We start from the raw sequence: 22783 nt of genomic DNA, 5'->3' as shown, positions 1-22783 counted from the left end.
ATTTAATCGTTTAAATTCAAATTTCTTTTCCGCAAATACTTAAGTAATTAATTACTTTAATTATAATTATATTTCATTGGTAATAATCTCAAGAAAATTAAATAAATGTAAAATTGGAAATATCCTGAAAATTTAGAATTAATGTCAAATTTTTGAAAGTTTTTTTTCTTCTTCTGAAACTTTATTTATTAAAAAATTGTCATATAGTATTAGACTTAACTTCTTGGTCTTCTAGATATAATAATATAAATGACGGTTCAAAAATAAAGGATTTTAATTGTAATTTATGTAAATGTTAAAAAAAAATTTAAAAATAATTCCCGGATATTTTATGTCGACAATATGAATAATGAGAACAACTCGTGAATAATATGAAATGGATTTCGTATTTTTTAAATGTAATTAATTAAAACATATTTTCGTTTTAGTCCACAATAATTATTCACAATTTATTTTTAATAACTTTATTGGAATGTATAACGATTTTATTTGTATAGGTTGATATTCGGATCATTTTCGAAAACGAAACAGATAAACGAGGAAATATTACGAATTTAAGTGTAGGTAAATATTTTATTCTACATAATATTCTTGTACTAATAACATCGTTCCTTATTGTTACAAATGAAATAGCAAATTTATAAAACCCTATAGGAAAATGCTTTACATCGATAAAATAGTTAAGTAAATTCCTATTCTATTTTTAATGCTGGTAGTAACGACTTAAAAAGTAAAAATTAAAAATGAAAATTGAAAAACAAGGAAAACAAAAAGAAGCAATAAATTAATACCTGTTAAATATTTATTGCAAAAATAATGGTTATATTAACGGTATTATGTAATATTTTTTTTAAATGCACGTTATACACACACTTATGCAGACGATAAAATGTTGAAACAAAAACTAGTTGTTGCATCTTAAAATTATAAAAAGTAAGAAATAAAAATTTGAAAAGTTTCCAATTTAATCTTTCTGTTTTATTTTTTTTATAGACAATCTGGTTTTTGGTTTCTATTCTCTTGCGTGATTTTTTTTCCGCTATGTTGAAGAAAATCGAAAAATGCGATTATAACGATGAAAATTATGCCACTATATTTTTGTTGTTCTCTTTCATTTTTATTACATTATTTAATTTTCTTTTAAAATTTTGTAATTTAAAAAAAAAAATCAAAAAAATGTGCTAAAAAAATGTAAGCGTAACTTTTAAATATTACTTCATGTTTGGTTGGTTATTATGACAGTTCGAGTTTTACAAAAATAGCAAACTAAAATTTTTAAGTGAGAAATAAATTTTTAGAAAAGAAAATGCATAAAAATTATGAAAATTCATTTTTTTTAGTAAAGTACAAAGTTTTTTTTTATGACTAATTACAGGAACACTTGAAAAGTTCTGCTCCATTCGCTTTAATAAAAATGGCGAATTAATTTTTAAAACTTATAATATCAAAGGCCGTACTAAAGTGGCCTTTGATATTATAAATGTTTTATCTAATAAAACATTTACCAATTACAATATCTTTGCCGTAAAAGATTATTAAAATTAAATCTGGTAATTATAAGCTTAATTTATTTTTTACATTTTAAGCGTATAATTATTTTGAAATATTCGTAAAAAAATTTTTAGTAAATGTCAAAATATTTTTGTCATTTAATAGTTTATGACTTGTAAACAAAATTAAAAATTTACGTTCAAAATCATACCATGCAATTACAATTAAATTTTATTATTAATATTTTATTCTATATTTATAAAGCAATATTTTAAAATTTGACAATAATTTGAAATTTTATTCTTTAATTTTCCGTAGCATAAACGTAAAATAGATTGATATTTGTTGGATTTTTGCTAGAAGGAAGCATGGGTATTTTTAAGTTGCAGGGGAATAAACTGGATAATACAGAAGCATATTGTGGAAGTTGTGCATATTAAGCATAAAATTTTAGAATGAGTAAAAGGAAAACTGTAAATAAGTAGACCTACATAATATTATTATTCTCATAATTTATATAAGTAGCTTTAAATTACATTACATAATATAGTTTTTTATTAATACTGTCATAATATTAAAAAAATTTTTCATCATTTTAGGTTTGAAACTTGATCTGATTTGATATATTTAAATTTTTAATTGAATTTAAAATGATAATAATGATATGGAAGAAAATATGATTGAACACGATTTTTTTTATAGAACAAGCAGATTTATATTTGTGGTTGAGCAACTTGAAACTGTGCATAATCATAAACCATAGAAATGAACAAATTAATTAAGCATTTTTTTAAATTATAATTGTTATTTTCCTTATATATTTCTTAAATAGTGTAGAAATTTATAATTTAGTTTTTAATTGATTTTATTGTGCTATTAATTTAGCCAATTTATACTTCAAACGATAAGCAAATAACTTTTATTTTAATTGTATGCATATATAAAAGTCTACATACATACATCTCTTTTGTATATTTTATTATTTTTTTTTAATTTAAATTGTTGAATAGAAGTTTTCTTAGTCAATTATAGCATTTTTGCATATAATTTATGTGCAATATTTTCAAGTAACAGTTTCAATTAATATAGATTTCAGCTCAGAATAATATTAATTTACATGTATGTATGTAGTAATTGTAAATATTCAATTGCAAATAATATTGTTCTTCTATTGAAATTTTTAATTTAATTATAATAAATTTATTTGTATAAATTATTTTGAAAATTGTTGTATAATAAAATTGTTATGCATGGAGGTATTGAAAGGGTTAATAAATGTAATGTAGTTAAGTGACAATTTTGAATGAATTTTATACGTACAATGTCGAACCTATTGCACGACCCAGTTTTTTTTTATTAATGCAGTTCATTAGTATTTTGATTCTTTGTGTAACAGAAACATTGCAAATTTCTTGATTAATTGATTAAAAAAGTAAAAAGTCGTTGGTGCAATAAGGTCCGAATTTAATTTAGAATATATAGAATAGTTTTTGTTAAAAAAAATTAAATTGTTAACTAACTCCTTCATTTATTATATACCCTTTCTATACTATAAATGAAAGTTTTGAATATTGTATAGTTTTAATACTTTTGCAATGTTAGTTATTTCTGAAAGTTTATTCTGATATTTCACTAACATAAAATAGTGTTATCAATAATGGATTAAGCATTCTAAATATCCAATAAAACGTTATTAATTTTATATCATTTAATTATAAAATCAGTATCAATTATAGTTTACATATTGTAAAATGATATCTAAATTGATATTCTATCATTGATGCATTTAATAAGAATAGACAGGCTTTTGTAAATTCATTTATGTGTATTACTATATTATGAATGTACATATATTAACTAATTTATTGTAAATTAATTTTTTTTATTATAAAGATTGTTAAAAAAACCTTGAAAATGAACTTTTAAAATTATAATATAAGAGTTTGATAAATAAGTATGAACATCGTAAAAGTGAATCGAGAAAAAATAAGAAAAAAGATAAACGAAAAATAATCAAAATATTTAAAATAACATAAAAATCAAGTTTTAAAAGAATTTCAGTTGAACATCAAACTAGATTATTTTATAGTTACTAGTGTAAAACAGTAACCTTTAAAGAATTGATATGATAAAAACAACAACACCGACGTATAAATGAATTTTTTTTTCTTAATTTTTTGCAAACTTGTTTTATTTTTTTCTTCTTCAGTTAACACATTAAAATTAAAATTATATTTTATCATATCATTTAAACCATTGTCTGTATAGGGTAAATTTTTTAGAATGAAAAATATTTCTAAGAATATGCTTTTTAAAGTTTGAGCGAGTAAAATGTGAAATAATTTTGCCAAAAATCTACATTTATGAATTATTAAATTTCGTTTTTTTTTATTTTGACACCCTGTATCACAAAATTGTTTTTGGATATTTTATTAATATATACTACCTTTATCTATATTTTTATTTTTAAAAATTTTTTTTCTATTTCTTAAAATAAAACTTAAAATTCTATTAAGTCTTTTAAAAATGAGTTTGTTTTTTGTTTTGTATAACTATTTTAATATTAATTTCCACATATATTGTTATACTCATATTTATATACAGGGTAATGACTTATTTGATAATTTTTTTTTTGTTTTTTATTTTTAATATTTCTTTTTCACTAACATGTTTTCAAATTAAATTTAGTAATTTAGTATAAAAGTATAAAAGTAAAAAAAATATTAGAATTTATGTTTAGTAAAAAAAAATGAAATTTTTCTGGTGATAATTTCATAAATTTTTTATTTTATGATTTAGAGCATTTATTCAGTAACACCTTGTTATTTATTCGATTGTATTTTTTATTTCTATTCTACTTTATTCAATTATAAAATTTATATTTTATGTGATTATGAATTGTGATCCATTGAAATGTAGAATATTGCAACATATTTTTTTTAAATATATGCAAGATTTATTTTAAATTTTTCTTTTATAATTTATTTTATTGTTAGAAATTGATATATAATAGATTTAAATTATAAGGGAACAGATAAATAGCAATATTTCTGTGGTGCTCAGGAACAATTGCTTAAATCGAAAATATAGTATTTCGTAAAAATAGAACGAAATCTAGAAAACTGGAACTGCTTTTCCAAAAGCACGTAAGATTCACTCTTCGATTTAGACAATTATTGCTTGTAATCACCGGTTTTATCAGGTAAAAATTTTCGTTATTCTATTTTATAAAATTTGTCAAAAGACATTCAAAATTATTGCAAATTAAAGAATCGCAATGATTAAAATAAATTGACATTATATAGCAAGAGTAAGAGAATGATATTTTGAATGGATTGCATACGGCATCTTTGAACATTTATTTAAAATTTTTCATTTATATTAGAAATCTATGTAGAAGTTAAGTTCGACTTATTAAAACTTACTGTATTGTACTGTAATTTACTCTTATTTTGCACAAAATCAAGAATCAGTTGTTATTTTATTTTTTGCAAATAATGTTCTAAGTTAAAAAATAAAATGATATTTCGTTATTTAATACCTTCGTATTTGCTTTTATAATAAAACAACAAAATATGATTACGTAACGAAAGTGTCATCATCTATACTTATAAGCAATTACTATTAATTTTAAGTTTGGCTGTAGTGATTGTAGATTTAGGAATTAATAATTTACCATTAATCATTGATTTGTAAATAATTTATTTACAATAATAGACTAAAAATTAAAGGTAAATTCATCATAATTTTAGAATTTCTGAAGTGGAGTAGGTATTTTTAAAAATTATTTAAAATTATAAAGGGGAAATGAACAGAAGCAAGCCAATTTTTTTAAATTAAAATTAAAATAAATAAAAATTAACCAAAATTCTGCAATATTTTGTAATAGTTTTTTCCAATTCTTTTTAAATAATAAAGTTGGTGTAACTTTTAGATTGGAAAAAAGAAGTTAATAATTAATATACATCATCGAATACTTTGAAAAATTGTCAAGTTTTAGGAATACGATCAAACTTCCTGCTAGGTATTAATAAATTTGTATAAATTTGCCTCATTTGAGGAAATACCTCATACAATCAGATCCTTTTAATATAATTCTAAAATTTGAACTCTTTTAATTTTACTGAAAAAATTTATTTTAATTTAATTTTTTGCGTAAAATAGCTATATATTTTATTACCGTCTTGGTTAAGAAATAAAATAATTTTGAAAGTGAAAATATTTTTTATTAATCACTATGATTCGAGCTTGATATTATAGTATGCATATTCTATTTCTAAATTTCGATGATAAATCCAAAGAAGGTCACTCAAAAAATTTAACCATTTTTTTTTATTTCAATAAAACGTGATCGAAATATTTATTTTAAACCGAATTTCTGCACATATTGATAATTGAAGATTTGTAATGGATGATTTTAAATAAAAATTTGTCTATTCAATTTTAGCAATTTTAAATTTTTAAAGTTCAAAATTTATTTTATTATTTTATTTCAAATTTTCATACTTGTATCATTTCATACAGAAGATTTTTTTGTGTTTATTTGTTTTATTTTAAAGCATATACAATATTTCGGATTAAATAAAGCATATATTGTAGCAGTTATTGCACGTTTTTGTACATGCTTATCCCTTTATTGCATTATCTCATATATATTTCCCACAATTCTGCTTTTAAGCAAATAATTCCTTTCAAATCCAATAAAGCTTAACCCTTTATTTCAATATTATTTTGTTCTTTAGCACTAATATTTGTATAGAAGAGTTTTAAATAGAAGCGATACTTAAATAGATTCTTTTAACTTTGTTTTTTCATTTTTTAAGCTAGTCTTTTCGAATAAAGTTCATTAAACCTCTTTACAAAATTATAGTAAATCGTTCAAAAGTCGAATGCCAAAAATGATTTTGAAATGCAACAAGTTCCAATATAAGAAGAAAAATCAAATATTAACGTATTAATCAAATAGATTGTTTAAGAACTCAATCTATAGGAGGCATTAGTAATGAAAGTTTCGTTATATAAAATATATTACATATAATTACAATTGCATATATTTTTAAACTTATTAAATATAATAAGCTATTCGATTAAGTTAGTATTAATTTTTTATTTAATTTTTAATTGACTATTTCATTTTAAGAGTATAAAGTTCGAAAAGCTGCATAGTTGATAAAACAAAATAATGGTAACACTATAAATTTTTAAAATTACTTAATTTATGGTAAAAATTTTCTCAAATATTTTGCAATATCACCATAATCACAAAAATATTTATACTTTATATGTAATTATTTTATAAAAAAAAAATTACCCTGCATATTAAATTTAACAAAAATATATTTGAATTATTAAAAAAAAAATTTTTCTTTAAATCTTAAGAATAAATTTTTGTAAAATTTCTTTATTTTTTTTTTATTTGGATTTTATAATTTTTTATTTAAACTTTCTATATTTATTAATTAAAAAAATATTCTAAATTAATAAAAGAAAATTCCATTATGCCTTCTTAATCTTCTAGTTGCATCAGCAACAATTGCTGATGGTAATATTGTTTGTGATGCAGATGATGATGATGTTGATATATCATAATCATTTTCTTCATAATATAAATCTTCATCATATTCTTCATCAATATGATTATTTAACATTTCAATATCTTCGTTTGATGTTGTGGCTATTTTTAGAAATACTGCTTCAATTGTACATAACATAAATAGCATCATAAATATTGTTAAATTTGTTGGTATCGGATAATATGAAATTTTTTGCCAATCAATTGAATTTTGATAATCAAAAATATTATATAGAAATGACATCATTTTTTTTTAATTTACTAATTTTGATTTTATTATATTCTTAATAATTAGTTTGTATTAGCAGGTATATATATATGTACATATGTATGAAAAATATATTTATTTTTATTTAATTTAATTAAATTTGTAATTAATTAATTGAGAGCTTTTTTCTAATTTTGATATTTTATTAAAATAAGTTTTTTTTCGTGTTATTTTAAAATTCTTATACAAAAGTATAAGAAAATTTCAAATTTTTTAAACAATTTTATTTGTAATTTATTTTACAATTCTTTTGTTTAAATTTTTTAATAATTCGTGTTCAAATTATTTGTATTTTTATTTTCGATAAAACAGACAACAATTTTTTTCTTCTATAAACTTAATTTAAATTTTCATTGTTAAAAATTTTTCTATTATTTTCCAATAAATCACGCATACCCACAAAAATTTTTTTTGCATGAATTTAAACACAAAAAACTTGATTATAAATTTTAATAATATTATGAAAAAAAATTATCAACTAATTTAAATTTTTTATTTAATTTTTTTTTTAGTTTTTGCTTTTCTCTGTTTTTTTTTTATTTCAATTATTAGACAACTTGCTATTTACATAGTTTATTTTTATTTATTTACTGCTTTTGATTTGTTGTTGAATTTTCAAAACAAAAATCTAATGTTTCGCAACACTGTTATTATACGTGGTGTTAATGTTGCCAAAACTATTTCTTCTCATTTCTTGTCATAACTATTGAGAATGTATTCATAATATTGTTGCTCAATAAAAGTATATTGTTTTAATTTAATAGAATTAAGCTTTAAACGATCTTTATTTTCACATTTAATCAATTTTTAATATTCTTTTTAAAAATATTTGTAGTTATGTTTATATTAAATCACTTAAACCGTACAAAAACGTAAGAATACTCTTATTAACGGAGTAATAAAAAATAAAATAAAACAGGCGGTATTTATTGGTTACGACGGTGTACGCGTCTAGTCTCTACAATTCAAGAGTTGCGATTAAATTAAAAATTTTAAAAAAAGATCGCAATAAAAACAAGGCAAATTCTTTTTAAGCTTTTCTCATAAGAAAAAAAAAGCAAAATAAAAAAAAATATGAGTGTTCCTATAGAGTATAGGCGTATAGGTTAGATAGGTGAGATAGGTAAATTCAGTTTGGGCAATGGTATATAAGAAAATATGGTAAAACAAAAAACTAGGTAAAAAATATATAAAAATAAAATAAAAAGGAAAATATATGAGTTAAAAAAGAAACTGAAAGTTAAAAACAAAAAAAAAATTGAAAATAAAACGTGAATAATTTTTTCAAAGCTTTTACATAGATTTTATAAAATAAATATAATACATATTAAGTATGTAAGTATGTAAGTATGTCAAAATTGTGAACATGTAACTACACCTATACACTCTCACTTCTGTTTATAAGTGAGACGAATTACATGCATTCGTGTAATGCACTTTTTTTTCTAGATTATAAATTGGACATAATGAAGTAGATAAAAATAAATATTATTGGAAATTGTTTTTAAATATTTAGAAAGAAATTATATAGCTATAAGTTACTTGTTCATATATGCGATATGTAGTATATATGTTATATGTACATATATGTACATATATTATAAATAATTTTTAAGATTCCAACATGTGCTTGCAACAGTGACATAACTATAAAATTTGCACAATTGTCTTAATTTGCGAAATTTAAAGTTTTTGCAATAAATATATTTTTCTCACTGTAGCATATTTTATTATTTAAAAATTTTATATTGTAAATGACAATTTTGAAGCTACAAAAATGATGTTTCTGCGCAAAAAAAAAATATTTTAATTACTTAGTTCTGTATACGTCACATTTATCAAATATTACATTTTTTGAGTTATGTCACTGCTGTAGCAAACGAACGATATACAAAATGATATACAAAATTTGCACGTTTTTTGCAGATATTAGTAAAATTGCAAAATATGTATACATTCATAAATTTTATAAAGAAAAAATTGAAATTCGAAATTTTTATTCATTGCACAAATTTCAAAATAATTTTAGCTTTTTCGATTTCAAATGTAGATCTACTATAATATTTTACTCTTTTAGATTTAAAATTCATAATAGCGTTATATTCACTGATCTTTATTCTTCGTGTATCTTAAAAAAATGTCAAGCTAGTTTTTCGGGTCTAATGTAAATGAAAATAACATGGCAGCTTTTTGGATTTATTCAGTTTGTAGGAATAAAATCTCTCAATGATTTAGAAGTAAGAACTGCAAAAGATGATACAAATCAATATAAAGAGGATAAGTCTGGGTTTTGCGAATTTTTAATTGTAAGTGTGTTAATCATAGATTGCAAAAATTTATTGTTTATGCCGCAATAAACTATTAAAAAAAAGTGGAAACTGTTAATAGTAAATAAGATCAATTGTAGTTGAAAAGTCAACACAAAATTATTAATTGAAAATTTTGTATACCTAGTGTTTCAGTATTTTAATTATAAATAATTTATGCTTTAATTTATGCACGTATCGCTATATGTAATAAAAAAGGTTATTAAAATTTCAAAACATCCGAAATAAAATTTTTTAATCTAGTTTTTAAATGTAAAATAACTTGTTTGTCATATCTTGGACTTTCTGATGCAATTTTACATAAGAACCTATGTAGATATAAGGCAAAATTGAGTAGAACTTGAATTAATACCTACATTATTTTTTATTTCTTTAAATTAAATTACATTTCTTCAAGAAAATAAGGTATTGTTGAATTAAATTTTGGTTTAAAAATATCATTCAACTATAATTTACTAAATAATCCTGTTTTTTTTTTTTTATTGTGTTAAAACAATTTGAAAATTAATTTTAAAGTTTCTCAAACATAATAAAAATTTAATAACAGGTGATTTTTTAATCGCTTGGTTTTTAAAATTTAAAAAAACATCACAGAAAACTTTGGAAATTATGATGTGATTTTTATATGAAGCGATGAATCCATCGTTCCTATTTACTTTTTAAATATAATGTTAATTAAATGAATTTTAAAAATTTCATTTCAGATTTTCCATACAAATGATCTAATTTTGAGCAATTTTTCGCTCATTTTGGTCGGAATATCGAAAATTACACGGTCGATATAGTTTTACAAATTTCCGGAACTTGAAGCTCTGTGGTTGGTTTCAACGAGAAATTTCAAGTTTTCTCAAATAATATGCATGATGATTTCATATGTTTGTTTGGATCATGATCGTTCGTATGTTTGCTTGGACTTCCACCGTGTAACGACAAACCAAATGGAGTTGATTTGCAGTATTGATAAGCAGTAGCGTATGAACTTTCAAAAATGAAACCACGAAAAACGAAATAGAAAAAAATCACCAGTTATAAGTGAATAATAACTTTTTGTATTTTTAATTTTTTTAATCCACATTTCATATTTAATGACCCGCATAATGATACTTCATGTACGTGTTTTAAATATAAATTACATAAAAGGCAAGAAAGCTACATAAAATAAATGCTTCAATAGTAAATATTTTAAATTTTAATTCAAAAGTGCAATAAAAATCTAAGTGTATCTGCACACAGTTTTCACATACAAAATCCTGAATTTTATAATCTATTCATTTTAAAAATTAATACAATAATTTATGTAAAACACATTTTTAAACAGTTGACCTAAAATTAACAGAAATGAATGAGATTATTTTATAAATATTGTGTAACGTTGTTCAACTAAAAAATACATAATTATTCAGGAAAATAATTGTACTGCTTCAAGCTATATTAAAAGTCAAACTGCTTCGAATTTGTGTGAAGGCAAATTATGAGTAACTTATGGAATTTATTAATGATACATGCGTTGTGTATGTTGCGTGAAGACATAAGTGTACATGGTAAGTTTTTAATCTATATAAGTTTTAGATATCATGAGCATGATTTTATGGTGATAATATCAGTAAACTAATACCAGTTTCAATAAGGCAGTTGCTAAATAAATCAAGTTTAGTGCGTGTATTTTTAATTTTTATTATTTTTTTGTGATTTCTTGTAATTACTTTTGTGTTTAAATTTGTAATGCTGGGCTTTTAAACAAATATTGTCTAAGTCGAAAAAATTTTATTTTTTTTAAATAATTACCATTTTATATTTTATATTATAATTATTTTTAAGTAATTAATTTAATAAAATAATTGACATACTGTATAGTTTTAAGTTTTAAATTTTGTTTATAACTTGAATATCAGAATTAGTAAAAAAACTTATAGGCAATCAATATATTTCGATGTTCTAATGGAAGAATCAACAGTTTATTCAATTTCAGTGATAATACAAACTACAAAAATGCAATTATAGTGTCATTGGCCCTTATTTTACAGCTTTTAATACAAAAAAACATTCCGAAAAACAGATGAAAAGATAGAGAAAAGAAAAAAAAATTTTCATTATTGCTAGCGACCGGCAAATGAATCATTTTAAAATGATAAGCTAGCTCTACACTAAAAACATAATAAAAAAATCATTTTATTGAATTATCAGTAAAAATGAGAAGAAATGCTTGAAGTTTCTTAAACAAACGACCTTGCTATATCGCGTGGTTTATAATTTATTATAAAAATAAGTAGAAAATTGAAAGAAAAATGTGGAAAGATGAAGAGAAAATAATTTAAAAAAAAAAGATTTTTTTGTTTGTAAACAAAAAAAAAATCTTTAACAAAAACCATGAATGTAAACGGACGTAACATGCTCAAAAGAGTAAGAGAGCGAAATAAAGAAAGAGAGAAGAATAAAAAAGCATTATTCTACCTAGATAAGGGTTGATATAAAATTTGAAATTCGATACTCAAAAAAAAGAAAAAAATTTTCAATTCTAAAAGTTTTAAAAAAAATTATTCTGAAGTGATCAGATTTTTGCAAAGTAAAGTGAAAATGATTTCTGTCTGCGCCACTTAAGCCAACAAGCCATTTTCTTTCATTCATACGAAAATGAAATACAAACGAATCGCGACGTCATAATAAATCTAAAGTGCAATCCATAGTACAATAGACTTTAATATTACATTTAATTTTATTCTATTTTAATATAAAATAAAAATTTAATGACTCATTATTAAAAACGAGCAGTGTACAGAAAATACCGGAATCGAAGAATTTTTAAGATTTTGTTTACTAAAATGTTCAAATTTTAAACAACATTTTTTTAAAAGTAAGGTCACAGAACTTAAAAAACAATCAAATCAGATTATAATTTTGACCTTTGATACTTAAATAGATATTGGATGGAACAAACAACAAAGAAAAACAAAAAAGAAATAGAAAAATTTATGATTTTGTTATTAATATTGTCTAGAAGTTTTCTGGTTATGATACAGAGAACGACCTTGAAAATAAACTAATACTGTAAATATTATATAAGTGACATGGAGGAGTTAAAACCACATGTACAAATCAAATGAATCATTATAGATTGTAATTAATGTCAACACATACATATATACCTATTCATTTTACTTTAGAATGTCGGTACTTTTATTTGAGTAATTAAGTACTTACGTGTAAGGTACTGTGTTACATATAGGTGAGAGAGTGGTTTTAAATTTAGCTATAACTATTCAACAACGTTCAGGTTCAATTTCATGGAATTAAACATGTTAAACTCCTTTGAAGTGCTCTAAGGCAACTCAAAACTATCCTGGATGTAAACTGAATCGACTGGAGTCCCAATTTATACCGCCATCCAGTTCTCCAAAAAGGCATACATGATATGATTCTTGTATTTCTGAAACAGATCTCTATTGCATGTATTTCGGTATGGAGTACCTTATATTATGAGTCTAGGCTCGCAAATAAGCTTGTGTCCGAGCGACACTATATATACTCTGGAATCAACACTCGATTCCGTCTTAAACCCGTTCAAGTACCACACGCTTGAACTCGACTCAATTACGGGGTCACCCAGATCACACATCCATCGTTTTCCGATTAGGAGGTGTACTTGCGAATGTAATTGTACCGTTGCAGACAGGGATCCAACATAGTTATTTCCAGGATCGGGTCACCCTTAATGAAGTCTGTGTACGACTTCATTGAGGTACTGTCAATGAATCAGGTCACTCTCGTCTTCGGCAGAAAAAAATCAGTAAGTCATTAGCCCAGTTTCCTTCATTATGTTAGTGCTGCAGTTGCAATCCAATCTTCACTTTCAGCTTAGCAGTAGGAGCCGTTCAAATTTTCGCGGTCATTCCCCGACAGACTAATGCGTGGACTCCTAGAAATTCTTTATAAACCGAACACTATTTGCCGTTTATTTTGTAATAAAACAATCTATCGAAATTAATGTGAATTATTCCTCTCAGCAACTGCTTTGCATTTAAAATTTAGTAGTTGAAGGGGTAGTATATGCCTAAGGAGTTTAAGTCAAGTCAGATTAAGAGAGTTGAATTTAAAACATCACTCAATTTGTGATTCACTTTCATTTCCAATTCTTTGTTTATTAAACAAGCATAGCGAAATTTTAATTAATTTAACCTTCAACATTATTTTACTAAATTATACTTGTTCCGAATAAAAAAAAAATCTTTATTACATTTAATATAAGGGAAAAAATTTTAATATTCATTAAAATAAAATTTTACAAAACATTTTATTTGCCAATAAAATAAAATTATACACGAGTATGACATTTATGCAGTTATTTAAAGCAAACAATTGAATTAAAAAAAAATAAACCTCAAATGGTGGCCTTTAAAGTTGATGTTGTAAGTCTTAATGGTCAAAAATTTTTAATAAATTTTTTTAAAGAACAAGTAGTAAAGAAAAGAAAAACTACAACGAATAAAATGAGCTTTCCAAAATATTTTTTTTATTTTTTTACTAGAAAAAGCTCAAATTAAAAAAATTAAATGAAGTTTTGCCTAAAGTTATGCATTTTTCTATTACTATTGTTCAATGCATTTTTCTTAATATGTAGGTGACACTAATCATACCTTGGTTTTATAATAATTATGTAATCACTCATACTGCGTTACGCATTATGAAATTGACATATGTTTATAATTTGTTGAATTGATTAAGTGTAATCAATCAAAATTGTAAACTAAGTGACTTGGCGAGGAATTGTAAAAGAAATTATGTAAAGGTTTTTCGTCTGAGTTTTTTATATCATGTTCGTTGTTAAAATTAACAGTTCCTTGTTAGGACAGTTCCTTGTTAAAATTAAAATTAAGACCATATTCCTTAATAAGCATAAAATTTTTTTCATAATTAATTGTTATTATGAATATTTTGTCACAGTTTCTAAATTTATAAGCTCATTTTTTAAACTTAAATCAAATGATGAATTTATTGTAAATAATAATAAAAAATTTTGGGTCTTACCAAGAAAAACTTGTCCGTCCATAATCTAAATTCATTGACAATTTCATAGAATTTTAATAATTAAATTTTAAACAACTTTTCATTTAATTGAAATTTCAAACAATTTTTTTTATTACTTGTAATTTAAAAAATTATTTTTACACTCTTCATTAACTTTTACTTTTCAAGGGCGTAAAACTATACGCAGTACACTTTGCATTAGAATATTTTTTTTAAACAAATTGTTATAAATTTAACACTTTAAACAAAAAAATTCAATGAAATTAATATATAAGAAAAATAAAAAAAAAAAACAATTACAATTTTTATATTGGATTGTTATTATTGAAACCGAGCGCGTTCACGAGCCATGAAAATTAGAACTGAAACTGAAGATTCAAAAAATTCTATCACTCATTGATCGGAAGTTCTGAACTTATCGAAATATATTTATGTACAAATACATAAGTATGTACTCATATCTCTCTTGGTTAGAACATGTTATCGTCTATTTAATTCATAATAAGCTTCTGAACCCAAATATGAAAATTAATAGTTTTATACTTTAATATCATTGCATATTGAATATAAAAAGAGTGTAACTGAAAATTTAAAATGTCGATTACATACATTTATATAAAACAAAAAATGCAATAATAAAAAAAAATAATATATATATATATATTTAATTTACATGTGACATGCTAAAAATTACGGCATGAAAGAGAACGACAAACAATTTATTCTATAATATGGCAATGTACAATTAAAAACGGGCGAAAGAAGAAACAAAAATATGCGTACTACATTTTATAGAACTTCCGTTCTGATGTTCTTTACAGTTGAAAGAACACCATTTTAGTAACTGTTTTTCATTAAATATGTAAACAAAATATGTTAAAAAAGAATCATACAGTTGAAACTCGATTGAACTACAACACGTTTTTTTCCATAATGGACGATTTTATTTGACATTTGACATTAAGCATATGGTAATGTCAAAATGAAGTAATTTTGTTGTAAATTTTGTCAAAACTTCCATTACAAAAAAAATATTGTATTCAAATTATAATTCGAAGAAGGTTATATTCGATTTTGAATGAAAACATATCTAAAAATGAACTGACAAACGGATTAATTTTGACTAGGTGCGATTAGACAACGAAAATTTTCGGCTGGAATATGTTTTAGTTTTCATATGTATGTATATCGCGTTCTGAGGACGTTAGAATTATGAAGAGCTCCTATGTGGATATTGACGAACTGGTGACCATTTATGGAGGACATTGATTGTTAGAGGAACATCAGTCTGAGCGGTAAGTTTTGTAGATTGTTCATCTACTGTAATTTAAACATAAACAAATAATATCCGTGCATGTATTGTATATACATGTAATTTTTTGGTATTATATAAGTATAGGTAGCTAATAATGGTAATTTCCAATTGCTTTAAAGTTTTATATTATAAATGTAGTTGATTTTAATACTTATATAGAAAAGTACATTACTTAAATTAAAATATTTTTTCTTCATTTCAGCGTTACCCGATTATATACCTGTAAATTTTGCACCCCTTTTTTCATATATTCAAATTGGAAAAGTATTGTGTACTAGCCGCTCAATTATTAATGCTTAATAAGAACTTTTCAGACTACAGAAACGATAAACAAGCAATCGAACATGTTTCAGAAATTTTCGCAGAAAACTTAAATTAATTTGTGTGCTTGAATTCTAACTGCAGTGCATTATGGATTTAATTTCTTTTCAAGTGAGACATAAAATTGTGGAATTGATTTTAGTCTGAAATATCTGAATTGAATATCAAAAGGAAATGTGGGAATTTTTTTATTAAACAAAAATGATTAACAAATTCTCACAATATGCTGTTATACAATATTTTTCATTTTCACCTTGCAGATGCACTCTTACATAGATAAGTATTTCAGCGAATACCTATTAGAATTGCTAAGCTACTTTCTACAAAAATTTTTGTTGTGTTCATGATACCTCCAAGGTGCAAATATGTGAGTGCACATTTCTATGAAGAATTTGAATGTATTTATGGAAGGAAAATAGAAGTGGAAGTGGAATGTTATGGAAGAAAATGATTACTATAACGTTTGTCGAAGTTGCATATATTTAAGGGAATATCCGGAAAAAAGTACATCCATAAATAACCGCCCGTATATTTTTTCTCAAGATAATTGTTCAAAAGTATTCATTGATGATATTGCGCAGCAGTTTAACTCAAGATAATTGTTCAAATTAGTTACAAATAATTGACACGAAAAGTAAACTACAATTTCGAGAAACTATTTAAGTTTAAATAAATGCTGATTAATATTTATACAGGATAGCGTACCCTGTTAACAATCTCTGACTTGTGAATTTAACTAAAACTAACTAGGACAATTTTGCTTAATAACCACAAAATTATCAATCAAAGCTTCTTCGCAAATTAGTAAGAGTGTTGTCATAAAACGCTATAGTAGAAAACTAATTTGAAGCTACCGTTTTTTTATTATTGTTGATTTTTTTCTGTTCTATTGTACTTCCTTCCTCAATTACAATGATAATTTGTAATTTTTTAATTTTGTATGTTACGGCGATTATATTAATGTGTTCACGTAAACTGAGGTCATTAACAAGATTAATTTAAATGATTCAAGTACTATCGATTTTCAGTCTGAACACGTAACTCTTATTGCGTATATGGCACGTGCTTTAATAGTATAAACATATTTGTTTTTAAATTCAAGAGGCGTTTTACTTAATAAATTTTACAAAATTAAATAATTAAAAAAATAAAATAATTTAAAATTATCACATTAGTTGAACTGTTATTAATGTGTTATTAACTTATAAATTACCTGTAAAACTGGGTTTTTGTTAATAAATATGTTCCACCAATTATACCAAATATTGCTGCTGCTCCAATTATAATTGTGGAACGTCCAGGTGAATACTCAAACATATTTAGTTAAATAATTTTATATTGTTGCATAATTCTAAATTATAACTTTAATTTTCTCTAATTAAATTTTTTAATTTTAAGAAAAATAGAAGAAAATTTTTTTGAAAAAGCAAAATTATGGATAGAAAGTGTGAATTTTTCGATATTAAGTATTTTATTCGAAATAATTTTTTGATTAAATTTATAAGAATTTAGTTTATATATTAACCCTCTAATGCCCAATTTTTTTTTTGTTGAAATCTTGTATTATTATTCAGGCAAGGCAAATAAAAACAGGCAAGGCAAATAAAAGATGTTGTTTTTTTGATATTTAAACATTTACAATTGCTCTGAACATGTGTTCCATTATGCGAATAAAAGGAATATTTTACAAATAACTTTGACGTTTTACATTATATCCCACATTTAAATTAAATCAATTAATTCTAATTGTTCTAATATAATTTAAAAAAAAAATTTTAGATCTAATAAAATTTTAAATTTATCACTCATATTACGCCATTTTAAATCATACTTTGGAAATAATTGTCGTGTCTCAGGGTGAAGTTTACAATGTCATCTCAAGGTAGCCAATAATCTAATTAACTTTTTATGTAACTCAAAAACGTAAAGTGTTTGTAAAAATGTGAATTAATACAATTTCAAATTTTATAGAATATATGTAAGTAAAAAAAAGATAATATAGACTTAGATTTTATCTAGGCTACCATGCAAATCATTCACAAATATTAGGTGAATGTTCATGACCTATATATACATTTATTTAGAATATTGATTTGATTTTCATTAAAATATTCTAATTCTGGCAACTCTTCTTTTCTTCTTTAGAGTAGCTAACTAATATACGAGTACAAGAGATCTCTTATAATTTCTTGACAAAAATTTTGTTTTTGTTCTTACATATATTTTTTTTTTGTTTTGAATCGTAAAACAGGTCATTGATAATAAATTTGCTCATCGTTTTGAATTCATCAATCATCATTATAATTAATTTATTAATGATAACAGTTATTTTGCTTTATTTATTATTTTTTATTAGCAAATTTTTAAATGTAATTAAGAAAATGATTTTTGTAATACGTTTTGAATGTCTGGTGTTATTTTTAGAAAAAATTAAAATTTTTAAAGCTATAACATTTCTGATAAAAATTTAGAACTTTAAGAATGCTACGATTTTCGAATGTGTTTCTTTTCCATTAAAGATTTATCGAACATGCTTTGTTATTACAAATATAGATCTAAGTTAGAACTGAATTTTCGGAAATCCCCAAGGTAATGTTCACTCTTCTTAGACAAGGTATAATAATGAAATTCATTGAGAGCGAGAATTCTTAAGGAATAACGTTTTCAATACATGAAAGGAAAGTTGCTTATTCAATTCTCTTAAACATATTCATGTTGTTTTTCTGCAATCCAGCCTCATAAAAATATTTTGGAAGACTAAACAAAATTAAATAATTCCACTTTCAGTTTTTATTTACTTTTCTTATTGAATTCAATAACAATATGAAGTCTGAGAGCAAATTTAATTGTCAAATTTTATTACTTTTAATCGCTTTTATTTTAATTATTTTAATTTCATATCCATTTTTTAATCAAAGATATGAAACTGTACAAAAAAATTTAAAATTTAGAAATCATTTTTCAAATTTTTTACATAAATTCAATAAAAATTATAAAGAAAATGAAACTGAGTATAAAGAGCGCTTTGAAAATTTTAAGGTTTCTAAAATTTTAAACTTGTTAAATTCCTAGATTTCATTTTTTAAACTTTTTAATTATTTTGAAATTTTTAAATTATTTTTAGGCAACATTATCATTTATTAATGAAGCAAACTCAGCTAAGCGTTATGGTGAAACTGTCCGATTTGGTCTTACAAAATTTTCTGATTTGACTGATGATGAATTCAAAAATAAATATTTATTAGATGACAAAACAACAGCTGGAAAATATAGAATGGATCCAATTGATTTAATACAAAAGTTAATTAATGACAAAGAATACCTAAAATATGAATTACCAAAAAATTTACCATTAAAAATTGATTGGAGAGAAAAAGGTGTTATAAGTGATGTACGTAATCAAGGTCATTGTGGTTCATGTTATGCACAAAGTGTTATCGGTACAATTGAATCATTAATTACATTAAATTATAATTTATCGAAACCATTGGAACTGAGTGTTCAACAGATGATTGATTGTGGTGGTAATTTTAATCGTGGATGTTTAGGTGGTGATACATGTGATCTTTTAAAATGGCTGAAAACAGAAAAAATTCAAATTTTTCCAAGAAAATTTTATCCGGAATCAGAAATTAGTAGTACATCAAATAATGAAATTAGAAAATGTAAAAATATTACATTACCAGATTATGTTAAAACTGGAAAAGTCTTACAATATACATGTTTAGAGTAAGTATTATTCATCCGGTATTAATTTTTGTTTAATAGAGTAAATTAACTGCAAAAATTATAATTGTTAACGAAAGTTACTATACAAATGAATAACATTGGTCGCAAATGATTTTCCTTAGTTTTATCTTATTCCGTGGAATCACATAAACTGATTCTTTTAAATTTAGTATAACTTAGTTAACCATACCGAAAATTCTACAATAAATTTGAATTATATTGTTGCTTGTAGTTATACATTAATAATTTTGAACTCATATTTTCTGCCGTGACTCAATTCAGCTTTTAAAATTTTATTTCGTTTTTTTGTGCACTTGTATACATAATTTAAAGTTTTTATATTTTATTTTTATATTTTTAGTTTTACTGGCTATGAATATGAAATAATAAATATATTAGCACATAAAGGACCACTTGCAGCATCAGTTAATGGTTTATTGTGGAAAAATTATCTTGGTGGAATAATTAAATATCATTGTAATGGACCCTCAAATCATGCCATTGAAATTGTTGGTTACGATTTATCACCACCAGATCCATATTATATTGTTAGGAATTCATGGGGTATAGAATTTGGTAATTCTGGTTATGCAAAAATTGCATTTGGTCAAAATGTATGTAATATAGCATCTGAAATATCAACTGTGGAAGTGGAATGGAGTTGAAATGAAAATTTAATTAAAGAAAATTACTCTGCTATTTAGATTTGAATATAAATTTAAAAAATCTTTTGTAATTATGTTTATGTAGAACCGTAAATTTATACAAATTAGTGTATATATGTATAAATGAGTATATTATTATTAAGTTGATGTAAATTGAATTAAGAAGACTGAATTTGGTTTTTTTTTTTTGTTTTTGGAATTTCTAAATTTTATTTTGCGAAATAATTAGAAATATTTTTGTTATTTAGTTTTTTATATATAATATATGCTAGATAAGTATAATGTTGCTAACTAAGAAATAATTATTAAATTGTCAAAATTTATTAAAGCGTATAAAATTTAGTGGCTTATTTGAAAAATATTCATTTAAATAGCCCAGTTTATTGTAAAAAAAATTTTAGTAGCATTAAAATTCTAAAAAGAAAATTGTATTGATATTTAGAATTATTTTTAATTTTTATTTTTGTTTACTACTGCCGGAAATAAAATTATGTTTGAATCAGTTTTATTTAAGCCAATTATGTAATATTTTGTTATTATTTTATAAAAATTTTTAATAATCTTATTTATATCGCTGATTTTTAAGAATTTAAGATTACAATAATTATTCATAATTTAATTTAACACTTCAGCAAATACAAGATGAGCTCGAAATAACAATTAAATTTAATTTTGATTGCAAATCTAGTATTTAATAGCAATTCATTTTATTCGGGATTTAAATTCACCCCAGTAATATATTAGAGATTTAAAAGGTACTTTAAGTGCAAAATTCATGCACTTTAGTCTGCGAAATTTTAACAATTTCAAATAAATAAAAAAATTTCCCATAATTGATAATTTTTTAATATTAAAAAAAGAAAATTCAATGTGTTTTCAAATGATTCATAAAAATATTTTGTTATCAACTATCAACATTTTATTGTTTTTATTATGTCTATTATATTAAAAGTTCAATTTATTAAACAAAGTTCTTAAAGTATCAAAAATTTATTTAGTTCATTGAGAAATGGAAAGTACTCGTAATTAAAATAATATCAGTTTGAGATAGCAAAATTTAATCACGTGTTTTGACAAACGATAAAATGATTATAAATGATAAAGTTATTATCCGATGTACTTGAATTAATCAAATACGATTAAAATTGTATACTTCAAAATATAAATTGAATTGTTTTAGTAAAGTAATTGATTCTTTTGAATTATTTTCAATATTTAAAAGTAGTAACAATAACAAGAACAATTATAACCAAAGTTGAATTTGTTATTTCTTAATTTTATCAAATTTTTTGTGGTTAAAATTGCGTTTCCCAAAATTTTATGAATGAAAATATTTATGAAAAGCGACAAACTTTTAAATTGCTCCAATATTGAAAATAAAAGGAGCCTTATGGTATTTTTGCTTTGATTCTATTTAATCAGACTTAATTTTTACAAATATTAATGCAGCTTTAATCTAGTTTTAGTTAAATATTAAATCATAGGCTTACACATAGATCACTTAAAATAAACAAAAAAAAATATTACATAACAATCGTAAAAATTCACACTTCCCAACTCACATATTTTTAGACTAATTTGAATATATTTCAGTAAAATTAATTTTTACTTTCTTTTTTATTTGTGTTTTCTTTTAAATTTAGCACTTTTTATTGCTATCTTTATTTTGCATTAGTAATTTTATTTATGTATGAAACAAAATTTGAATTTTTTCCTCTATTTTTGTATATTAATACTTAAAGTTTTTGATATATGCAAAGGGAGTTTTTGCTTATTTTATTTTCTTTTGTTATTTAATTTAATAAATAATAAATTAAACTAATTTAAAATGAATTAAATTAGAAATTTATATAATCCCATTTTTTTTCTGAGAATATTACATTAAAATCACTGAAAATTACAATTAAATTTCGTTGTAATCACAAAAATTACAACGTAAATTGTAATCAGCTGAAATGTTATCAGTTTTTTTTTGCGTATATGCACTACTAAATTAAACTCCTTTTAGTAACTTGTTTTTTTTTATGTATTTGCAATATATTTTTTTTCGATGTTAGTAACTTGATTTAAAAA

The 22783-nt window shown here is 22.9% G+C and overlaps 2 protein-coding genes across 2 annotated transcripts in view; one reads left to right on the top strand and one right to left on the bottom strand.

The window, feature by feature from the left end:
- Window positions 1-22783, bottom strand: part of LOC129607482 (extracellular matrix-binding protein ebh-like) — a 74079-nt gene that overhangs the window by 47518 nt on the left and 3778 nt on the right. The gene's annotated exons all lie outside the window — the stretch shown is intronic.
- Window positions 10672-21605, top strand: LOC129607181 (cathepsin O-like). The gene is made up of 3 exons (XM_055517961.1): window positions 10672-11199; window positions 19441-20045; window positions 20407-21605. The coding sequence occupies exons 1-3, from the start codon at window positions 11197-11199 to the stop codon at window positions 20708-20710; spliced, it is 912 nt and encodes a 303-aa protein (XP_055373936.1). The 5' UTR covers window positions 10672-11196; the 3' UTR covers window positions 20711-21605.

The sequence above is a fragment of the Condylostylus longicornis genome, unplaced genomic scaffold (genome assembly GCF_029603195.1).
Source record: "Condylostylus longicornis isolate FDR11 unplaced genomic scaffold, ASM2960319v2 ptg000027l, whole genome shotgun sequence".
Taxonomy (NCBI): domain Eukaryota; kingdom Metazoa; phylum Arthropoda; class Insecta; order Diptera; family Dolichopodidae; genus Condylostylus; species Condylostylus longicornis.
Note: the sequence above shows the minus strand (reverse complement) of the source record. Positions and strands in the feature narration are given on the sequence as shown.